This window comes from Macaca fascicularis, chromosome 4 (genome assembly GCF_037993035.2).
Source record: "Macaca fascicularis isolate 582-1 chromosome 4, T2T-MFA8v1.1".
Lineage (NCBI taxonomy): Eukaryota > Metazoa > Chordata > Mammalia > Primates > Cercopithecidae > Macaca > Macaca fascicularis.
Genome location: NC_088378.1, coordinates 32,366,197 through 32,391,243, shown reverse-complemented (window position 1 = coordinate 32,391,243; position 25,047 = coordinate 32,366,197). Strand labels below are relative to the sequence as shown.

At 34.5% G+C, this 25,047-nt stretch overlaps 1 protein-coding gene across 26 annotated transcripts in view; it reads left to right on the top strand.

The window, feature by feature from the left end:
* Window positions 1-25,047, top strand: part of PTPRK (protein tyrosine phosphatase receptor type K) — a 565,022-nt gene that overhangs the window by 119,337 nt on the left and 420,638 nt on the right. For all 26 annotated transcript variants that reach the window (XM_005551791.5, XM_074037021.1, XM_074037018.1 and 23 more), the window contains exon 2: window positions 3,343-3,465. In XM_005551791.5, coding sequence (XP_005551848.1) covers window positions 3,343-3,465 — 123 coding nt within the window. The remainder of the gene's footprint in view (window positions 1-3,342; window positions 3,466-25,047) is intronic.

The window sequence follows — 25,047 nt, the reverse complement described above, 5'->3', positions numbered from 1 at the left end:
ATCACAGAAGCAGACCATTTTGGTGATAGATCTGTCCCTTAGTTGATTGATTGGAGTAGAGGAATTAGCAATCTGTGACATGCTCTTCAGAAGTAATTTTCCTCCAAAGGTCAAGGAACTGTGGTCACCATTTCTCTGGCATGATTTGCAGCTACTCATTGTAGCCTTATCACCAGTAGCAAATGCAACAGCAGAAAATGGAACATTTCCGTGCTCATTTTTCTTTCCCTCTGCCTAACTAAATTTCTTGAACACCAATTTGGTATTACCTCTTTCTGTTCTGCCATCTACCATCCAGCTCAGTGAAACTTTAAATTCATAAGGTATGTTTTAATTTATGAATTGGGACCTTGCTATGACATTTCTCTTTTAAATAGATTTATGTAATGCTATACATAAAGATGTCTTGAACTCAAGAATGTGTATCGAGGACTATGTATAATAGGGGACTTGGTGTTTAGACCTTTCTAGTGAGTCCTAAATGGTCAATAGGAACTGTATATGTTTGAATTAATTCAGGATATGTTATGTGCTGTTCTCTGTTACAAGGTTGAAACAAATTATTTTCCTCTGTTTCCCTCCATTCCTCTTTTAACTCTACATGGGTTATTACCATTTTTTTTTTAAAATGCTTGAATTGCCTCATACTCTTTGATAACATCTTTTAAAGATTTTAATACAGCTGTAGAACAAACTCTAAACTCCTTTTGCTGACATCTAAAATTTTTCGTATTTACTTGTTTCTTCTTAGTTTCCTACATATTCTGGATGCTCATTATACAGAATTATTTGAGATTTCACAACATATGATGTTCCCTTAGACTTATATGCTGCTGCTCTTGCTTTTCCTCTACTTTTAATCCCATTTCCATTCTGAGTTGCCTCTGTTTGGTATATCCTTCCTCATATTCACTACGAGTAACTCAATGAAACCTTCCCTAAGCAATCCTAGTGTGGGTAGCCAATTCTTTTGTGTTCTTTGGAATTTTCATCATATTATTATCCTACATAACAAATTGTATTTATTTTAATATATATGTCTCCCATAGTTTGTCTCATTTATCAGTCTAGTATTATTATTTTTGTATTTCCTATAGTCTACTCCAGTATACTATATTTGCCCTTAACCTTGAAATACAAAATTATTTAGAAAAAGATTTGCAAAAGATTTATTAGTATGCTATATTTTACACCGCTTGGATTATACCTTGTTGTAAATTAGATATTAAAAATTATTTTGAAAGTTTTCTTGTTACTCAAGTCAAGTAGACCAGTAATAATTTTCAAGACTCCTTTGACAAATTTCAGATAGGGAAGGGATGTACAACAAATAGCAAGGGTTGACCCACTTATTTTGTATAGCTACTCCTAGTTGTTATTGCTAATCAGAATCCTGTAGTCTAAAATTAACAGTGGCTATGAAGGAGAGCAATTAAGGCCATTTGTCTTTCAAATGAGTCAATATGGGTCCCGCTGGTAGTTTAAATTTATATACAAAGGGCACTCACATTATTATAAAGGGTAATGGGGGCCCTGAAGGCCTGTGTTGGAAAGCAGTAAATTATTTCAGAGTTTGATAGCAAATTATATTTTGAGAAAAACATTCCCCTTGCTATGTGAAGATACATTTCCTAGCAACCTATTTTCATTGATTAATTTTAAATTAAAAAGTACATCTTTTTTAATGAGAGCATTTATAAAAAGTCTATTTTAAGCATATTTAAAAGACAATATTAAGCTTTTGAGTTCTCGAGTTGGGTTGTTTTATAGGTTTTCTGTATTCATAAGAGTGATTCAAGAATACGCTCAACATATTCTCCTTTTGGAAAAGATTTTAGAGCTTATAGTGCCAACATGACATCTCTGATGTTTCCTGCTTTGCCTGTGACACTCACCCCTCTCTGTCGTTGGTGAGGAGTGTAACTTTCACTCATACTCAGATTACCAAACTTTTGATGAGGAAAGTAAATTCCTTTTTTTACAGGGAAGAATTTACAGCATTGGGGTTTACTACTCCTTAGTCTGTTGCTTGGTCAGAGAATTCACTGAGTTTCTTCGCAGAGATCCCCATGGAAACTAAACAAATAAGCTATTTGAAAGGAGACAGGTTATTGGTTTTTCTCATTAAACCCACTGCTGGATTTTCATTAGTTCTAATGCATTTTCTTTCAAGATGAGACATATAGGCCAGTTCTTATTTTCATGATTTGAATAAACTAAATATGTTGAGTCGTGTGTGCCTGTACACATCAGCTAAGAAGCAAAAATAATCCTTCTACTTTTGCAATACAATTACCCCTGAAAATTAAGCCAGAAAAACCATGACTGATGGAAAGGGGAAATGCTACCCCCATTTAAAAAGACTAAGTTATTAAATAAAGTAGGAGCAGTGAAAGTGATTATAGGCTAATCTGATTGGTTTTATGCTTGAGTCACCCCCTACCTTTTAAATCATAATTGTGTATGAAAGTAATCTAAATAAAGCATGGAAGATATCACAGACCTCAAGCACTTTAGACCCTAAAAAGCTTTATGTTTCATTGGCTATTATGAGATTTCAAATAGTTCTTTTAAAGCAAAGATGTTGGTAAAACTTAAATTATTTCACCTTTTTGAATTTGCATTGTAGAGGAAGACAACTTTCACTCTTGTTCTTCCTCTGCTTCTCACCGCTAAAGTTATTAAAAATGAGTTAGGCTCTAGGTGGTTTGTGAGGCAGGAGAATAGGGTCTGGAGGCAGGGAACCTAAGGCTGATTCACCTGACGTCCTAGAACTAAATAGAAAGGAAAACCCCAACTTTCCAGTTTCCCTTTGCAAACTTCCTCATTTTCTGAGTGGTGATGGAAAATTGAAAGTACCTCTGATTGGTTGCAGAAAGTACTGTACAGTGTTGATTGTGGGCCACCACTTCATTTATATGAGGTGAACACCAAGTGGCCAATCGGAAGCCTCTAGGGAGGTATTTGGACCCCAGAAGATTCCGTATCTGGGCCCTTGAGCTGCTGCTCGTGCACTCCCACACTGTGGAGTGTATTTTCATTTTCAGTAAATGTCTGCTTTCATTACTTCATTCTTTCCTTGCTTTGTTGTGGGTTTTGTCCAATTCTTTGTTCAAGATGCCAAGGACCTGGGCAAATTGCAGTGAAGACCCTCTACCAATAACACTTTGTATATTTCAAGAAAGCCTGACTTATGCATGTATCTTCTATTATTTTTAATGATTCAAAATCAAGATTATGAGTAACATACTGTATATATCAATATAACATTTCCTTCTCCCGAGCTTTCATTATGTTTGGAAAATCTGTGTAGAATGTAACAGTAGTCCTCTTTTCTCCTAGGTGGCTGTACTTTTGATGATGGTCCAGGGGCCTGTGATTACCACCAGGATCTGTATGATGACTTTGAGTGGGTGCATGTTAGTGCTCAAGAGCCTCATTATCTACCACCCGAGATGCCTCAAGGTGAGAGTCACTCTGTTTAGTCAATGTTAGGGGAACAGTTTTGCAGTGTCTAGGATTTTCTTATTTTAGGTGTAACAACAATAATTTAATGGTTATAATAAGCTAAATTGCTATGCTACTGGATCACATCTAAGAGCCTTAAAAGTATTCTCTGCCTTTCCCTTAATAACTTTCTGTAATTCTGTATTCCTCAAGAATCCTCACTATACCTTTGTTATTTCTGTCTTTGAAAAAAAAAGATAAGTATTAGTGTTTTTTTTCTATTTAATAAAAACCCAAGTTACAAACCAAAAATCAAAAAATAAAAAAAGCAGAATAAACAAACAAAAAAAATCCTTTCCAAAAAAATCTTAAATGTGGGATCAGCTCTTTTCATCGTTATTCAATTAAATTATACAGGTTGGATCCAATCAGACTAAAGGGAAAGAATTTTATTACATTGTAGGGAGAGAGGTTGTGTCTTTCTCCCAGTGGTCATGAGCATGCCAGTGATTCTGAGGGGAGGCAGCATGGAGACAAAAGTGTCTAATGGAGATCTTTTATGTGGGAATTGTAGAGAAATAGGGGAAAAATCTGTTCTTTTTGTTTGTTTGTTTGTGTTTTGAGATGGAGTCTCACTCTGTCACCCAGGCTGGAGTGCAGTGGCCTGATCGCAGCTCACTGCAACCTCTGCCTCCCAGGTTCAAGCGATTCCCCTGCCTCAGCTTCCTGAGTAGCTGGAACTGCAGGTATGCACCACCACGCCCAGCTAATTTTTGTATTTTTAGTAGAGACGGTGTTTCACAATGTTGGTCAGGCTGGTCTCAAACTCCTGACCTTGTGATCTGTCCGCCTCGGCCTCCCAAACTGTTGGGATTACAAGCGTCAGCCACCGCGCCCAGCATCTTTTCGTTTTTTACCTTACTTTTTTTTTTTTTTTTTTTTTTTTTGAGACAGAGTCTCGCTATGTCGCCCAGGGTGGAGTGCAGTGGCCGGATCCCAGCTCACTGCAAGCTCCGCCTCCCGGGTTCACGCCATTCTCCTGCCTCAGCCTCCCGAGTAGCCGGGACTACAGGCGCCCACCACCTCGCCCGGCTAGTTTTTTGTATTTTTTAGTAGAGACGGGGTTTCACCGTGTTAGCCAGGGTGGTCTCGAACTCCTGACCTCATGATCCGCCCGTCTCGGCCTCCCAAAGTGCTGGGATTACAGGCTTGAGCCACCGCGCCCGGCCAACCTTACTTTGTTATATCCTTTGATTTTGGGTTTTGTGAGATAATATAATTTATAATTGTTTAAGCCAGTGTGCAGTGTGTTTCATCTTACTTAGGAAAAACACACAATTAACATAGGATGTCAATATTTACATACCATTTCATACAATATTAGACTAATAGTTGTGCTTTTCAATTCTGCATGTTAATCTGGAGCAAATTCCAAGTTCTATGCATATATGCTTAGCAATAACATAAATTGCAACTTTGAAAATATAAACAGAAATTTAAAAATACAACATCAAAGAGATCAAACTCTTTTCCTTCCAATATTTAGAAAGAAACAAGAATAGTACATGGTACATAATTATATATTATATATAGTCACATATATGTAATATATATCATTATGCTATTATAATATATAATATAATGTGCTGATTACTTAGTACTAGTAATTTAGGTTTCAGAGTGTATTTTAGTATTTTTATTATGATTAAAAATGGTTTAGAATTAATTTTTCTACAAAATGAGTAAGTCCTTCTTGAGTGTGAATTTTAGATGCGACAATTTTAAACATAGCCATTAGAAGTGAAAATGTCAGTTCTGGTTATTGAAGAGTGAAAATTCTATCAGCAGCGTCCCTGAACTTGCTGATTAATATGATTTAAAAAAACAAAACGTGAAAACATCAACAATAAACAATTTATCACAATCATGCAAAGCAAATAAAACAAAACCTAAAAGTTACATTTCTAAATGTAATTATTGGTTTGTAAATGAATATGGTAAATATTTCCTTGAAAAAATGTTTATTGGCTCCCCCATGATGTGTACTTTTATAGTAGAAAGAATTAAATTTGCTTTTTACTCTGAATTGTCACCTTCTGTGACTGAGTAGGCAAATGGTTATTTTTGAGGCTGAACTGAGCCATAATTTCCTTTGCAGAGGGAAAATTGGAACTGTGTGGTTGACACTCTTTGCTTTTTATATTTGACCCCTACTTTGTCAGCAGACTCATTTAATTTTGTGCATAGATTTGTATTTTTTCTTTCAAAGGTATGTAACCTTATTTTCCTGGTGCATTTTAATTAAACTACTGTAATTTTTTACCTGCATTTTCTCTGTGGTATATTTAGACTGAACTTTTCATATAAAATTAAAGGGGGTGGGCTGGGATGCACACATTTTGAATGTTTATCATCATAGAATAATAAGAAAGATGTTGATTTATGGAAATGTTACCATTGCTAATTACCATTGATGGTGGGTAATGAATAGTTGAAGAATTACTGCTCAGATGACCTTGTTGGCTCACCTTTGATGAACAGCTTAATCGGTGGTTACAGTACAGGATGATATGCACAGAAAATGAAAGCATTTGAAATTCAGCCATATCTTCCAATTAATAGTACATTAAGTAATTAATCATGCAGAGGAGGGAAAAAGGTCACGGCCACTTTGCCGAATGAAACTGTGTTTAGTCTTCAGAGAGGTGAGAGAAAGCACTCATGTATATTCTTCTTTTAGTCATCTCTTTTTATAATAGATACTATTGTTTTCATTTTCCTTCTGATATTCCTTTAAAGTGCTGACTGAACATTCCTTGCTCATAAATTGGCATAAAGGAGACATTTAGATTTATCATACTAAAATGTTATGATCTTTTTATTTTCATATAAATTAGCAAGCATGCTTATTTTCTTTATGTACTTTAAAAACACACACAAAAACAAAACAAACAAAAAACCCCCAAATGTTTGGCAACTCTATAAAAGCTGGCTCTCCAAACCTAACTTGTTATTGAACTGTGTGATACTTGGTGCTATTAACTGGCTTCTGTTTATTGACCTTTTTGGACTAAAAGCCAAGAGTGAGTGAAAAAAGACAGGATGAATAAATAGAATGAAAGAAGGTTGAAGATGGATAGTAGAGAATAATAGACAAAAAGAAAATTGTTTCTATTCATGAAGAGATACAGTACCATCAATCATTGCTTAAAATGTTCTGCAGCAGTTCCTACTTACTACTTACTACACAGTCCCACATACTAGTTTGGTCAGATTACAATGATGATGACTGAAAGTCTGCCAAATAGAATAAAAAATAGCATACAAAAGAAGAGGTACTTCGTAAGACAGTTCTAATATCCCCAAATCATATGAAACTATGGGCACCTACTTAACTCAGTCATCAAGGAAATACATATTTAAAACACAGTGAGAAACTACTGTACAATCAGTGGAAAAGTGAAAATTTTAATTCCAAATGTTGGTAAGAATGTAGAGTAAGTAAAACCCTCTGATACCACTGTTGGAGCATAAATCTGTACTACCTTATGACCAACAAATCCATTCTTGGGTGTAAGCCCAGCAGGACTAAGTATACATGTTCCCCAAAAGACATGTGCAAAAATGTTGATAGCATCAGCATTCATAATAGTTCCAAGCTGAAAACAACCTAAATGTCTGTTAGCAGTGCAATGTATAAATAAATGATGGCATATTCATAAGGTGGAATATTGTACTGCAAATAAATGAAAGAACCATTGCTTTATACAATAATATGAATGAATTTCACAAACACAATCTTGACGGAAAGAAACCAGATGCAAGAGAGTATATATTGTTTACATTTATATAAATTATGTAAGTTTCAGAAACAGGCAAAACTAATCAATGATGTTAGAAATCAGCATATTATTTACTTGAAGTAATGGGTAATGATAGTTAGTGCTTGTCAGGTGGCATGAAGGAGTCATCCAGATGCTGGTGATATTCTATTTCGTCATCTGGATGGCATTTTACAGTTTGAGGTGTGGTGAAATCTGTAAAAAGTCATTGAGCTGTGCAATGATGAGTTGTATACTTTTCTTTATGTATCTATCTGATATGTCAATGTAAATTGAGAAAAAATAAATAAAACCACTGCACACAAGCCTGGGAAACTAAAATAATAAATAAAATGTCGTGGATTAGAACAAAAGATATAAAATAGAAATCCTCAAATGGGTCCAAACTTCTTGTTTTCTTACCATACTGGATTCTCTCCTCTCTACTAAAAAAACATTGTGTTCGTTGATATCTTTGTATGGGCCTTGTGTTGTTCTCTTCCCTCTGCTGAAATATTTCTGTGTCTACTTATCCATTCATCAATCTCTTACCCATTCTTACTGTGTCTACTCACGTTCTACTAGCTTTGTGAAGATCTTCCTGACTGGCTTGAAAGTCTATTTCTTCTATCCTCATATCAGAATATGCGGCCCACTGTACTATGTACTACTTAAATTGTAGCTATTTTTATAGTATATTTCTTACATGTCCTTCTGTCCATTAGACTATAAGGTCCTTATGAACGGCCGGGCATGGTGGCTCATGCCTCTAATCCCAGCACTTTGAGATACCAAGGTGGGTGGATCATGAGGTCAGGAGTTTGAGACAAGTTTGAGCAACATGGTGAAACCCCATCTCTACTTAAAATACAAAAATTAGCCAGATGTGGTGACAGCGCCTGTAATCCCAGCTACTCAGGAGGCTGAGGCAGGAGAATTGCTTGAACCTGAGAGGTGGAGGTTGCCGTGAGCCAAGATCAAGCCTGGGTGACAGAGAAAGACTGTCTTTAAAAAAAAAAAAAAAAAAAAACCCTTATGAACATAGACCATTTTTTTTGTCTTTTATTTCTCAAAAAAAAAAAATTTAATTTTTCTTAGACAAAAATGTCAACTTCTGTAATGTAAGTTTTAAAATATTTTTGTCAAGAATTAAACAAGCTCCTCTTGTTAGAAAATTAATTGAATTAAAAAATACCCCATTTACCAAACATTATATTGAGTTGAGATTTTTATGTAATTAGACCTTCACATAAAATTATTAAGCTTTGACCTTTGTCTTTATGAATATTACCTATCTATTTTGGATACACTTAAATGTTGTTAATTCTACCAAAAATTAACTTTTTTTTTGTCTTTTTGTGTACTCTTTTCATATTTCTTTCTCTCTTTTTGTTTTTGACTTTTGCTTGCCAAATCCCGATCTTTTGTTCCTCAAAAATCTATTGTATATGTATTTTCAGAACCCATAGAGAATAAGAGCTGTTGCATGGAACTAGAAATCGTTCTTTGATCTCAAAGACATGTGCATTCTTGACCTTGTTTGTCAATATTTTTTATGCTTATGACCTCGTGAAGCAAACATATTTGACCATTTTACTATATGTTCTGTCCTAGATCTGAGAGTAGGGATTGTGATTGACATCTCAATACATTTATCTTTGACTGTAATTACAACTGCTTTTTATTTTTAACAGGTTTTTGTAAAATGGCTAATTGAATTTTAGTTTAGAGTCTCTAGAGAACTTATTTGATAGTATTTAAAATTGTGACTGAATTGTATCCTACCTTCAGTCTAGTGTTTTCACCGATAATAATGAAAATAATTGTACAGGGTTCTTTATTTAAAATGCACACACACTATATATATAGTAAAAAATGAAAGCCCTTTGTCATTAAATTACTCTGAAGATTGAAGTAAGGAATCATTCCTCCTCCCTTATGAAACTGAGTGAGTTCTGATTCAGTAGGTTAGGGCCATATGTCTCTAAGTGTTTTTCGGAGAAGCCACCCTGAGGAGCCAGGGTGGTATAGAGAAGGGGGTAGGGGTGAGAATGTAGGGGATTATAAAACAGGTAATTCCAGTACCATTCTTCAATTATTTATTTGGAGAGATTTAGTGCGCTTTTTTATTCAGTGGGGAGCATGCATGAGTCACATGATTTTGTACCTGGCTTTCTTCTGATAGTGTGATTAAGTGAAAATTAAATAAGACATTGGTGTCCATAATTTGATTCCTACAATAAAAGGTATAGGTAACATTATTTCAGCTAAGTTTTCTAAGTATTTATATTAGTCTCTTAGTTTTATAGAAGATTTAGTAATAATTTAATTTAGTAATAATTTGTTAAAACAATGTCATATATGCCATGTAACACATTTTAATACATCCGAGAAGAAATTTCAAGGAAGTTCTTATGTTAACTTGTGCTTTCTTTCTCTCTGGGAACAGTGATCAGTTACCAAAAGTAGTGGATCACTGTGACTAATATTTTCATCCTCCATTATAGATGATTAATGAAAAAGCATATGTTTTTTACAAAGTTATAACGGCCAAAAATCTCACACAGCTGAATTAACAGAATTATTTGACAGTGTATCTGCCAGAGAGAAAACGTGGCAGAGAGTGGTAGAATAAAGTTCTGTGCATGTAGTATTGGCAACGAATATTGACTTGCAATATTATGGCTAGTTTTGTATTAGAAGATTGAGAAAATCAGGCCAAAATGTTGGTTTACTTTCTTTTTGTCATCTACTTAGCATTGTCTGTTAACACAACCAAAGAGAGTGTGTCTGTGAACATGTGCAGTTGTCCTAAGGGGAACTGAGAGATTTGGTGGTAGTGGGGAGAGGAAGGGCTTAACATGAGGCCATTAACACAGATGGGAAAACCTCCAAAAGTACTGGATATAGGTGTTAGATTCTAAGGAGCCTGAAAACTGCAGAGGTTTAAAGCTGGAAGGTTATGCATCATTCAATGATTTCAGATTTTTTTTTTAAGTAATAGAAATCTTTTTTTAAGAAAATAATATTTTCTACCGCTTTAATATTTAAAATCAATCACAAGGAATGAATGGTCCTGGGACTTACTTGTTTTATAATCCCCTACATACTCACCATCTACCCCTTTCTCTGTACCACCCCGGCTCCATCAAGGTGGCTTCTCTGAAAAATGCCTAGAGACATATGGCTCCAAAGGGCAGTTTGAAAACAATGATGTTGCAAACTCAAGCACTTTTAGATAAGCATCTCTGAGATTAAAGTACTTACTACTATTAGCTACCACTTACTAGTCCCTTACTGAGTTTTACTATACTAGGGACTTGACATGTCTCTTTTAATCCTCACAAGAGCCTTATAAAATTGTAGTGGAGTGAGTATCTTAACAGCATATCTACAGAGACAAAACATGGCAGAGAGTGATAGAATAGTTGTCACCTAGGGACAGAATTGGAACTTAGATCTGTCTGTCTAATATAAAAGTTACGCTTGTTCCAGTACCACCGTGCTTCATCATTGTAGTTGAGTTGACAAATTTCCTTGACTTAGGCATGGGCATTTATTTAAATCCACTATATAATGAGCTATATAATTTATTTCATTTAATCCAGAATGATCTTCTACCACTTCATTTAAAATATTTCTTTCCACAATTTGAAAGTTTTAAATGACTGTTTCTTACCCTTCGTGGGAAATGGAATCTGAGACTTGCTGTTGTTTGGAATTGCTGCCAAACTTCAGGATTTTCTCTATGATATTCTCATCCCTTGGGGAGACGCTTTGCCCTTCCTTTGGTTTACCTGTATGTTATTTTTAGTTATTTGATAAACACTTGCTGCATGTCTGTTTAAGCAAACCTTTAGAAACACACATATTATCCGCTGTCTCATTAGAGCATGTATGGTAAAAGAAAAAATCGTGGACGAAAGGAATCAGACTAAAGTCTAGGGTTTGAAAATAATTTTAAGTCTTTGTTTGCAGTGAGGTATTTTAGGATGAGAATTATGGGCTTATTTTGATGTGCTCTTCCAAACCATGTTATCATCTGGCTATTGATGCTTTTGCCCTCTGCACAGAGAAGATAGTTTGCCACATTTGAGTTGCTTATTAAAAACAGTGGGAGTTGGAAGCAGTGCAAGGTGAGAGAATGAAAGGCTGTAATGGACTACTTGAAGGGTGAGCCACTTAATGAAGGCTGGTTTTTAATGTAAGGACTATTACCCTAGCAGACATAAATGCAACATGAAAAATGTCTAAATTACAGTGGATAGAAATGGCATGCTGAGACTGGAATTTTTTCTTGATATTTCAGGCACATAATGCATCTAAGTTAGATATGTCCTAATATATTTCAGGAGAAAATAATAGCCTAGAATTAAAAAAAAGAAAAAATAATAATATAGGTGTCAGTGCTAGAGAATTTCCAACCTCCTAGATGAATTAAGATAAGAATACACAGCAATTTCAAAGACTATATAGTCACCTTTAACATATACCTTAAAATCAATAGATAGTCCAAAGACTCAAAATTACTTTTCCTTGGTAGCAGTGTGACCGAAAATAACAGTTATGACCTTATACTTCTCCTCTCCAAAAATAAACTTGACTCAAGATAGCTAGGTACTATCTCAGTTTAAAAGCTTATTATCTTTCAAACACAAGAAGAATGCCAGGGAAATACATACACACACACACACACACACACACACACACACACACACACACGTACATACACCAAAAAAAAAAAAAAAAACAAAAAAACCCCAAAAAACCAAGAGAAGGTAAGTAACTAGGAATTATTAAATATATATATAATATTACTTATATCATATAGTTAATGTGAAAATATGGAGTTATGATTATATATTAGATTATCATTACATATAAAAGATGCTTTAAAATCTTGGAAGAATGTTAGTTTTCCAACCTAGTTCCTGCCAAGAGTACTATAGTATGCTTTAAAGACCTCTACTCCCTCCCCAAAGAGGAAATTATTGGCTGAGATATATTTTTCAATGAAAAGTGCACATCTTCTAAATTTAGAGCATATGACAAGTTAGAAATGCTCACAGCATCATGAAATCTCCACCTAGCAATGCTGATGGAAAAGATGCTGGCTTGCTTTTTCTAGGTTTATGAGAATAAAATTAAATAGGACAGTTTTACAAACTTCATCAGGCTGGTTATGTATTTCTGTATGTTCCTCCCACCTCAGTTATTTAAGAGTTGGAGATTAAATAGGAAAGTAGGGTGGCAAATTTCAGTATTCAAAAGTTATGTTTTGAGGGTGTGATTTTTATCCATGTTAGGTCAGACTTATTGGATACTTAAAAAATGTTTCTCTGACTCCTTCTGTGTAATCCCAAGCATTTAAAATATGTCATTTCACTTAATTCTCCCAAAATGCCTTTGGAATATGTATTCACATCATTCTGTAGATGAAGGAACTGAAGTCAGGTGAGCTTAAGTAAATTGCCATAGGTTTTATGTCTTGGGAAAGGCAAGGCTAGGAATCCAGATATGTAGAGATCTAGGATAAGGATTTAACCTTTGAACTTTATAAAACAAGTATATGTAGAGATCCTTCTTTAGAGACTGCAGCAAAAAGAATCAGGGCTGACTTGAAGGGGTGGCAGAAGTTGTATCTCTTATGCTTTTTCCAGTGCAAGTAATGGGAAGCACAACTAGAAATGTGTTTCAACTATAAAGAAGGCTACTTTCACATAACAAAAGGTCCAGAGTTGGCTTAGTCAGTGGCTCAGTGATTTCATCAACAATTCAAATTTTTTCTTCTCTCTTTGCTTCTCCATTCCAGTAGGTCATCTTTTTACCTCAGGCTATTTCCCTTTAAAGGTCTAAAATCTACAGCTATTCCAGGTACAAAATTCAGACACAACAGTATCCTGAAGAAAAAGAGGTTCTTAGTTGTCTCCTCCTTATGTCTTATACCTATCAATAAATAAACACAAAAAATGTTTCTGGGATACTCTTTGATACAGATATAGTAGTATAGATCTGTAGGCAGAATTTCAAAGCTGTGGGATTTAGAAGAACGCACAAATAAAGCATTTATTAAAACAACATTGTATTCTCTAATGCGCAAGCTTGTCTAACCCGTGGGCCACATGCTGCCCAGGATGGCTTTGCATATGGCCCAACACAAATTTGTAAACTTTCTTCAAACATTATGAGATTTTTTGCCTTTTTTTTTTTGTAAGCTCATCAGCTGTCGTTAGTGTTAGTGTATTCTTCTCCTTCCAGGGTGGCCCAGGGAAGCCAGAGGGTAGGACAGCCCTGCTCTAATGCGTTGTTCAGCCTAGCATCAGGTTTCCCTTAATTTCACACATTTGCTGCATCTGTACCATGAAAAGCAGAAAATCTTCCTACCCCTAGTAAGCTTACCTTACCTTTCTAACCTGCCATTGGTACTCACAAGAATTTTTCATTCTCTCTTGTTTTCCTTATGATTTTTATGACATGGAATAAATATGGGAACATACTTTATTTTAAAAAACTCCAAAACTAAGAAAGAGTCAAGTGTTATACAGTGTGTGTGTGAATGAATATATGCTAAAGAGAGATTAATTTATTATTGGGGTAACCAGCAGGCTAGTACAACTGGTTCAAAAGATTATAGGAATAAGGGAAACATAATCAGTGAAAGAAAAAATGGTGGAATAAGATTCCTAAATTTTATACTAAATGTCCAATAAGACAATCAAAATGAAACCATGAGGCTATCTTTACTAACAGACAAATCATTTTCCTCTGTACTAGACAAAATTTGTTTGCATTATTATAATGTATCATTTGTGTTGCTATAAATGTTCTACAAGTTAAGTCTTTTTTCACAGAGTTGTAAAATATCTTCATCAGTGGTAATTAGTGACTCCAATGAAGGGACATACTTTTAAATATTAGCTAATCCTTTGGTGAAGGATATATAGTCATTCTTGTGCTGGGTCCCAAGTTTTGAACGTTTTTTCTTAAAACTTCCGCCTTAGGATCATAAATATTATCCAAGGATGATTCTTGTTAAAAACAACAAAAAAGTCGTCTCCTTTAGTTTTTGTCTTATTTATTTATTTATTTATTTATTTATTTCTTTATTGAGACAGAATCTCGCTCTGTCACCCAGGCTGGAATGCAGTGGTGCGATCTTGCCTCACTGCAACATTCGGCTCCCGGGTTCAAACGATTCTCCTGCCTCAGCCACCTGAGTTGCTGGGATTACAGGCATGCACCACCATGCTCAGCTGATTTTTGTATTTTTAGTAGAGATGGAGTTTCACCATGTTGGCCAGTCTGGTCTCAAACTCCTGATGTCATATGCTCTGGCTGCCTCGGCCTCCCAACGTGCTGGGATTACAGGCATGAGCAACTGCACCCAGCCTGTTTCCTTTAGATAGGTGCAGCAAGAAGTGTTTATTGACATAAACCTTGTAGTAGGATTGCAATATACAGTGCCATGCATTATTAAACAATTAGTAAGAGTGGAAAATTAACATCTATTTGAAGATTTCATTAGAAATCTAGAATTGTGTTTTCAGTAGCCTTTATTACTTCAGAGTATTTTAAAAAACAAATCTTGGTTTCTTCTTCTTTTCAGAAGCTTAGGAACCAATTCAAAATAGCCATCTCCTTTAGGAATATTTCCCTTGAAGTATTTATAAATGTGGGTGAATTCCTTCCTCTTTTATGTCTCCCAAATCAGCTGAGCTTCCTGGCTTGCCAGGGATTGACCATGTCCTCTCAGGCTGGGACCCTATAAACTCAGACTAGGTAGACTAGGTAACAGACCCAGTTACTGGGAGGGCTCTATAGGTATTGATTGGTTCTGCATATGAAATATACAGCCTTTGTCTCTTTGGTGAGCTTATCATATGTGTTTTAGTAAAAAAGTTCTTAATCAAACAATTTGTACAGTTGATTTGTCAAACTATATTCTGTTTTAAAAAAAGGCCTCTTCTTAGTTATTTATCCAGTTAACTGCCATTGAAAGAAAAGTAGAAAAAATGTATTACTGAATATCTTAGATGTAATTAGAAGCGGATATCAATTAAAGAACTTTTATTAAGTCAAGGATTAAAGTTAAATCAAGATAAATGAAAAGCTTTATTATTATACATACCAATCAAAAACACAGAACATTAAAAATATACTGAAAATCTCCCAAATAATCCAAAATTGATTCACCTCATGAGTTCATTAAGTTATATTTAACTAATTATTTATTTCTTGAATTTGGGGATTACAGTTTATTTCATGAAGTCATCAATCCCAGAAATTCTGGCTAAGTAACCTGGTATATTCTGGCTGATGTGTAGGTGATGTCAGCTCTGAAGCTTATACCCTTGAGGCTGGTCCTTGAAGACATCAAAGTTAGAAGTACCTGATCTAGTACTTTCTATTGAGGCCAGTATTCAAGGAGTTAATTTGTGGAGCCTATAGTTGATAGCAGAGCCTTCAGGCAAGTATGGGAGGAAATGCAGAAACCACCTGCTGAATGACTGAATGATTGTGATTAATTTATTATGGTAATCAACCGTATCACACTAGAAAAGAGAAAAATTCTCTATCAGGGTATAACTTACTATTTAATAAGTATTTGGTTAACAGCTCCTCCGAAAGTAACAATATATGGACAGTGACTGTATTAACAGCTTGCCATGTTCTTCCTGTAAATTGAATTATTTTGGACAAAGATTTTATATTACCTGAAAAAAATTAATTCACAGAAAGTTGAACTTCTCTGATTTGAAGCTCTTTTTTTTTATGCAAGCCTTATAATGGTGTTGAGCTAATTAAAAAATATGGAACGTAACAAACAAATTTAATTATTTTTATTGTTCCTAATCTTATAAGGCAAGCAAATGAATCCCTGTGGTTGTCCAAAGACCTATAGGAAATCACAAAGGCAGATTAGAAGAAAAGAATTCTTGAAATTTTTATTTTTTCTGAATTTATTGTTTTATCATGCAAGGAAGAATCAGAAGAGTTATCACAGGAGATTGGTCACTTGATTAAGACAGGTGCCTAAAAATAAGGAATAATACCAGTATTTTAAAATTATTAATGTTTATGATAATATTAATTATATTAATATAGTAATTAATTTTAATATTTAAAAATAAAATAGAAGGTAACACAATGATAAGGAAACTCAGCTCTTCCAAGAAATAAAGTTGTCTTTGTTTTTAATCATCAAAACTGTAATAAAATCAAATTAATGTGTATAATAATATCCTGGAGAGATACCCAATCTTTCCTCAGATTAAACAGAAGATTAGGAATCATTTTTTGTGACCTCTTTTTAAGAAGACACTGAAAATACTAAGATCAATTTGTTATTTTAACAGAGAGAAAACCTAATTCCAGTCTGGCATTAATATAATATTTGACGGTGAAACTTTAAAAAAATAAAAAAAAAAATTTTTTATGGTCACCAAACAATGTGTTTCATGATTGCCTTGTATTCAATGCATTTCTTTAAATTCATTACGTTCTGCACACATTCCATTTGTAGTCACTCTACGCTTTTCAAAATACCTATACTATTCTGATGTTTTACTAACTGTTGTATTTGAATGTAACTCACAACAAACTCTTTCCACTGGTAGTTTAATTTACATCAAGCTTATTCAACCCATGGCCCACCAGCCACATGTGGCCCAGGATAGCTTTGAATGTGGCCTAACACCAGTGTGGCCTAGGGCAGCCAAAAGGTTGGACACCCCTGATTTACATGTTATATAGAGTTTTTGAGTCATAAGTAAAAATAATTTCTCAGGAAAAAAATAGAAATATTGTCCAAAAATCTTTGTATTGAGATGTATCTCTATTAACTTACATGTTGAGAGGTATCTCCATTAAATTTGGTTTGTAAACCAAGAAAAGGTTTTTATTGATGAAAATATGGACAAGGGCAACATTTTTTAGGCTATCGTGCGTATGGAACATATCAACTAGAAGTCCACCTTCAACCAGTTGTCAAAGTGAATCTTGAATGAGAAGGAATATTTATTAGGAAGGGAAAAGTTAATGTGAAATTGTGTTTTTGATTTAATTGTTGGTAATGAGCAAGCCTAAAAGGGTAGGAATTTATTTCCTAAATTAGCATCCAAAGCAACAAAAATATTATCCTTCTGAAGAGTTTAAGAAGTAAATTCAATAGTAGCTGTATAAAACAATTGGGTATTTAATTTTTCTCATGTTTCTAGTATATTACTTTATATAGGGCTAAGATATAATTTAACTTAACATTTTATAGAAAATAAAAATGTGTTTAAACTGTCAATATTTTTTCTGAATGTAATCTACTAATGATTTTGACTTACTACTTTTGTGGCTACAAACGATACTTAAAACAATGTTAAAAGGTATGCTATTGTTCATGAAACAACACTGTTCTTGACAATAGAATTAAGAAATTGATGCTTAAAGTTAAGAATAAGGTGAAACAATACCACCATTCAGTGTTGTGCAGTTTAGCACTGTGTTTGGCACATGGACCTATGATAAATAACTGTTTTATGAATCGCTCAAAAGCTTAAAAATATAAACATGCTTTTCTCAACGTTCTTCTTGAAAACATATCTTAACTATGTTGGAACTCAAGTTATTTTTGAATGAATACATAAATGGAATGATAAATTTACATGAAGGAAAAAGGAATATTTTAGAAAATGATTTGAATTTAACTGCTCTTAATGTACTATACTATTGCAAAATGGCCTTTTGAAGCTTTTTAATGTAGATGAATGAATGGGATGAATCTGATCAAGAGGATTGACTGAGTGGGTTTAATTCCAGCCCTGTATAACACTATAATAATATTCTACTGTTGATGTTTATGTTTTTTTCCTGCATGTTACATGAAATATTTGGAAGTTTAGATCTTTGCCCCAGTATTGGAAGATTATATTTTTCATGTTAGGTCTTAGAGTTAAACTTTGCTCTTAAGGATGTTATTGTGACAAGAACATCTTGCTTTATGTAATAGGCATTGATTTTGATTTTTTTAAACTGGATTATTCAGGCATATTCATTGCCATTGGAACCAAGAAACAGACTCTTCTTAGCTTAGTAGTGGTGACTATTTCTTCTGTTCTCTTTGACTGAAAATTAAAGTCAATGAAGAAAAGCCAGTGGGAAGAGCTGTTACCGTATGTCACATTCCTTATCATAAAGTCTAAGTTTCTCCCTAGTAATAAAATTTATATAAACCCTTTAAAAAATAGGATGGCATTTATGTTACTTTCTTATTTTTGCAGGCTGAGCAGTTTTTTTTTTTTTCTTTTTTACTGAACCAGTAGCAGTGGTACAAAAGTTGTTTTGAAATTTCAAATACTCTACATCTATGTTTAGGAAGTGGACACCTATAGGTCCCAAGAAATCATTAGAGTGGAAGAAATAAAGAGAAATGGATGGTCAGTAAAAACAATTTATAATATTTGCCTGGGTGTGGTGGCTAACACCTGTAATCCCAGCACTTTGGGAGGCTGAGGCGGGAAGATCACTTGAGGCTAGGAGTTTGAGACCAGACTGGCCAACATAGTAAAACCCCATCTCACTAAAAATACAAAAAAACCCAAAAAACAAACAAAAACATTAGCCAGACATGTTGGTGTGCACCTGTAATCCCAGCTACTTGGGAGACTGAGGCAGGAGAATCTCTTGAACCCGGGAGACAGAGGTTGCAGTTAGCTGAGATCACGCCACTGCGCTCCAGCCTTGGTGACAGAGCGAGACTCTGTTTAAAAAAAAGAAAAAAAAAAAAAAGATAATTTTCATATAGGTTTTCTTTATGCTGCTTTTTAAAATATTTACTGTCCATTTTTAAAAAGATTTAAAAGGACATGATTATATATAGTTGAAAAGATAGTATTCTATAATAGAAGTCGTAGTTCTTTGTGCTCAATTTTCCAAGTATTTTTACACACAAAATCCCCAAACTCAGCATATCATATAAACCATTTTGGTACTAGCACCATTATAATACTTTTAACATTACTGAAATTGATGTTTTCTTTTCTTTTTTTTTTTTTTTTTTTTGAGATAGGGTGTTGCTCTGTTGCCCAGACTTGAGTGCAGTGTCATAGTCATGGCAATCCTCCTACCTCAGCCTTCCTAGCAGGTGGGACTACAGGTGCATGCCACCACACCTGGCTAATTCTTGCATTTTTTGTGGAGATGGGGTTTTGCCATGTTGCTGAAGCTCGTCTTAAACTCCTGGGCTCAAGTGATCCACATCAGCCTCCCAAAGTTCTGAGATTACAGGCATGAGCCACCATGCCTGGTCTGAAATTAATTTCTGTTAAATCTGAAAGAGACCCCAGAGATTATCTCTAGACTAAACTTTCATTTTACAAATAAAGAATAGTGTGGAAATAGGCAAACGGACATGGGAACCTGGGTAACCTGGATTTAAATCTGGGTTTTATTGCTCGAGATTTGGTCATGACATATAACCTTTCTGAGCTTCCATTTTCCCATCAGTAAATTATGAATAATGACAGTTCTCTCTCTCTCTCTGTAAATGTTGTGGTACCAGTGAAATGAAATACAGTGTGCAGCATCTGGTAGTATCTGGGATGTAGCTGATGGTGAATAATACTATTTGCCTCCTTCCCTCTGGCCCAAGGTGACATGGCTGGTTAGTAATCTCATTAATCTATAAGAAATTGATTTGAATTCCTTTCACTTTTTTTTTTAAAGCGAGGAATAAATTGCATTTTCTCATCACAATTTTTCAGTAGCTCATTAGGAATTATTTTATATCCAATTCTGAAAATTACCTTTGTTACATGATTGCTCACTAAGTACAGTTGCTTTGCACTGTAACCCATAATGGTATCTAGAAATGATTTTTACAACAAAGATATAGCAATGAAGTATGGAAATAGTTTGGGAAAAGGTTTATTATTTCTCAAGTCTTAAGACTGTTTTTATGTAGTTATTCCATGTGGGTTATTGAATTGCTTTGTGATCATTCTAATTAAAAAATTTGCTAATGAAATACAATCTTTTACTTAGAATTTTAGTTAATGTTGACAGCAGCTGCAGTCTATGGTGTCATAAGGCAGAGGAAGAAGTTATGCAACAACATTTAAAGCTGAGACACTGGAAAAATGGTTAGAAGTATCTCACACTGCAAAAGCACAAGCAAGCACCAGCAAATATCTAGATTTGGAAAAAAAATGGGTCTCAAACTGTCTGATAGAGTTTCTCGTATTTTTAAAAATCTGGATATTCTATTGCACAAACAGATTTTGGTTTTATGTCTTACAGTAGAACTTGTAAAGATACTTACTTGGATTCTACATATTTGAGTAATTTTTTAACCTGTTTTCAGATGTTTGGGCTGTGCCCAGATTGTTAGCTGTGAATTCTTATTCTAAAATGAGAAACCTGATTAGGTTGGCTGTCTTACCTAAGCCTTGGTTACCTCTTCTGAAGAATGAGAGAAGAATAAGTACTCTCTGCTCTTTGTACGTCTCTTACATAGTATGATAATTAATGTGTTTTCAGTTACTTTGTATGTCAAATGCAGATTCTTTTAAACCTGCAGCTCCAGAGATGTGTTTAGAGAGTGTATAAACCCTTTAAAATTGTAATATTGTGTGTGTGTGTGTGTGTGTGTGTGTATACTTGGAATATTATGCTTGGAAATAATATATGCTTGGAAAATCACATACCTTCCTATACACAACCATCTACAAATACACACACATACATATATTAGACACAGAATATCAGAATAATCACACAGAATAGTAGCACAATTCTATAGAGTACAACACTGAACAGGTCCCTAAGGCACTGTGGAGGGGGTAGGGGGTTACATTTAGAAAGGGAAACAAAACTCCCACTTTGCTCATCTCCTAGTCTCGTATCTTGTGCTGATGCAATCAAAGATGATACTTTTTTTCTACAAAGTCTCCTCTGCACCCTTTTAGTTTTATTTTCATCCTTTCAAGGAGAGTCAACTGTATCTAGAGTTTAAAGGATTTAAAATTCTTTATTCTCAAAGAATTATAGTGTGAATTTTTTTCTCTCCTAAGACTAATAGCTGTAGGTTTTTCCTGTTATTGATAAGCACATCTGTTTTATGTCCCACTTGCTATACTATTGGGATGAAAGCCCATTTGCTAGGGTTTACATCCAGGCTGAACAGGATTTGGAAAATCCCCTTCATCCTTCTTCTTCCATATACTTACCTATTGTCCATGGGAATGCTTAGATAAATTACTTTGAGTATTGTGTCTTTCATTTCCTGCAACTTAATGTTGATTATTACAAATAAAGCCATAAGTAAAAACAAACCAATGAGCACACAAATATTATTAAACAACAAAATATTAGATAGCAAATATTATTAAATAACAAAATAAACACTGAGAGAGTTTGCCGTCCATTCCTAAAGTGAATGCCCTGGAAGCTCGAGGCTTTTTCCCTCTGTCTAGCCAACTAGTGTTAGAAAGGAACATGTGACTTACCAAATATTTCATAAGTCTGAGAGTATGTACAACTTGTAAAGGATTTGATATTTTGGGGAATATAAAATTTTGTTCCTTTTCTTCAATACCTTATGAAGTAAAATAAGGCAACTGAGGCATTTCTACCAAAGAACTTCTTATTTTGGAAGACTCAGGCTCTAGACTCTAGCACTTACACCACATGATGTGGACAGATTGCCCTCTCTTTCTTAAAGGTAAAATCAAGACTTTCCTATTTGTCCTTCTTTTCCCAGAAAGTAGTTGTAAGGACTAAAATAATACATGATTGTGAACAAACATTGAAAACAGTTAAAGTATGTTTTTATAATCCCATGAAGTAACAAGAGTACTGTGTTGGTAATGTAAATGGGTTGATACTTGGATCTTTAATTATTCCATGTCATTTTACTAGTCAGCACTTCAAAGAATGAGACTCAATCACATGGTTCATGGCAGTGCATCATATAACATTTATTCGATTCATAATATTTTATCCCATGACTATAGGTAGTAATGGCAGAGTATAGAGATAGAGGAGAAAGGAAGAACCAGGTAAACTGGAGTATGAGCAAATAAAGTAGCTGAAATTGGGGTCACCAGTTTCTAAAAAGAACAGGGAGTAGGACATTTAATCAGAAACTAGACAGACTAGTAGGAAGATACCAGGAAGATGAGACAAGTGGCAAATAATTAGGTTCCCTTCCCTTCCCTCCCCTCCCCTCCCCTTCCCTCCCCTTCCCTCCCCTCCCTTCCTTCCTTCCTTCCTTTCCTTTCCTTTCCCTTTTCTTTTCTTTTCTTTTCTTTTCTTTTCTTTTCTTTTCTTTTCTTTTCTTTTCTTTTCTTTTCTTTTCTTTTCTTTTCTTTCTTTCTTTCTTTCTTTCTTTCTTTCTTTCTTTCTTTCTTTCTTTCTTTCTTTCTTTCTTTCTTTTCTTAGTAGTGTCTTGAATAGTACTTTACTGTGATGGACATTCAGTAATTAAAATAGCTTCTTAAAGTTTAATCTCTAAGGTCATTTTAACCATAGCAAGTAACTCATTTTGTTATTTTCAATCTTACTTGAACTTTGCATAGGGTAACAGTTATATTGAAGTGGAGATAAAAGTAGAAGATATTTATGCATACTTGTAAAAACAGCATTTATAAGAAGAAAATAGATGAAAGCAGGAAGTGACAAAATTCTGCCTGTAAAATTTATCCAAAAATGAGATACGTATATATTTTCAATTACATGGCATATTTTACATAGTATTATTTGGACTTCTTTGAAAGATTATGCATATACATTAGCAGTAATCATTTTAGAATCTAATATTTATAGTCAGATTCCTGAAAGGTGTTTTTCTCAAGACTATTTGTATTTTCAGTGGAAAGATTTTTCATGCTTATTTTTTATTTTAACATTTGTACATGTATATGAATGAAGTGAAAATGAATTAGAAAACATGAAAATTATACATGTCTCATAACCAAGAGAAAATCAACATCAATCTTTTGATGTCATTTTTTGTTACCTCTAAGTCTGTGTGTGTGTGCGTTGTTGTTTGTATGTACATCTCTGTGTGTGTCTGTGTATATTTATATATGAAATCATGACCAGATAGCAGGCCTAACTTATGTTTTACTTGATTATATTTGTTTTCTAGTTCATAAATGTAATAACTTCTTAATTACGTTAGAGATGAAAGTAACTTATGGTTTATATTTATTGAAATATATCTTTCACCTTAATATTTGTGGTTAAATTCATTCTATTTTTGTGAAGATATGTGAAACACAGCCTACAAAGCAAACCGTGATCACAGATTACTTCTGAAATATAATGCTTGACTATTTGGAGTTAAGCAGAGCAAAGAAACATGTGCTCTTTTTCAACATTAAGAAAGAAAGAATTTTAATGTGTTTAAAATTCAACCTAATTTATATGCTTGTAACAGTTCTGAAGTTGATTAAAGTCTGTAGAGTGAATGAAAATTACATGTAGTTCTCATTTTAGTTGACCTTCCATGTTAATTAGGACATGTTTTTTTCATTTATTTTGTAGTTAAGAACATTTTCTTTATCTAGTAAACTTTGATTCTGTTTTTTCTTTTTTTTGGTTGCTTCTTGCTTTAATGAAGTTGATCACTTTCATATCCCTTTTAACTTTTCTCAAGTTGCTGAATATGATTTTGAAATACAAATCAAAGTACTACGATGTAGAAGATTTAGGCATTTCCAGTTATCTATTACTTACAAGTCAGTCATATATTCATTTAGCAAATATATGTTTAATGGCACATGATATGGTTTGGCTCTGTGTCCCCACCCAAATCTCATCTTGTAGCTTCCATAATTTTCATGTGTTGTGGGAGGGACCTGGTGGGAGATGATTGAATCAAGGGGTTGGGTCTTTCCCATGCTATTCTTGTGATAGTGAATGGGTCTTATGAGATCTGATGGTTTTAAAAAAGGGAGAGTTTCCCTGCATAAGCTCTCTTTGATTGCTGCCATCTATGTAAGATGTGACTTGCTCTTCCTTGCCTTCCACCATAATTGTGAGGCCTCCCCAGCTACGTGGAACTGTAAGTCCATTAAACCCTTTTTCCTGCATAAATTACCCAATCTCAGGTACGTTACGTCTTTATTAGCAGCGTGACAATGGACTAATACAGTAAATTGGTACCAGGAGTGGCGTGCTGCTGAATAGATACCCGATTTGGAAACGCTTTGGAACTGGGTAACAGGCAGAGGTTGGGATAGTTTAGAGGGTTCAAAAGAAGACAGGAAAATGTGGGAATGTGTGGAACTCCCTAGAGACATGTTGAATGGCTTTGACCAAAATGCTGATAATGATATTGACAATGAAATCCAGACTGAGTTGGTCTCAGATGGAGATGAGGAACTTGTTGGGAATTGGAGCAAAGTTGACTCTTGTCATGTATTAGCAAAAGACTGGTGGCGTTATGCCCCTGCCCTAGATATTTGTGGAACTTTGAACTTGAGAGAGGTGATTTAGGTTATTTGGTGAAAGAAATTTCTGAGCAGCAAAGCATTCGAGAGTGACATGGGTGCTGTTAAAGGCATTCCATTTAAAAAGGGAAACAGAGCATAAAAGTTTGGAAAATTTGCAGCCTGACAATATGATAGAAAAGAAAATCCCATTTTCTGAGGAGAAATTCAAGCCTGCTGCAGAAATTTGCATAGGTAATGAGAAGCCGAATGTTAATCACCAAGACAATGGGGAAAATGTCTCAGGGTATATTAGATGTCTTCATGACAGCCCCTCCCATCACAGGCTCAGAGGG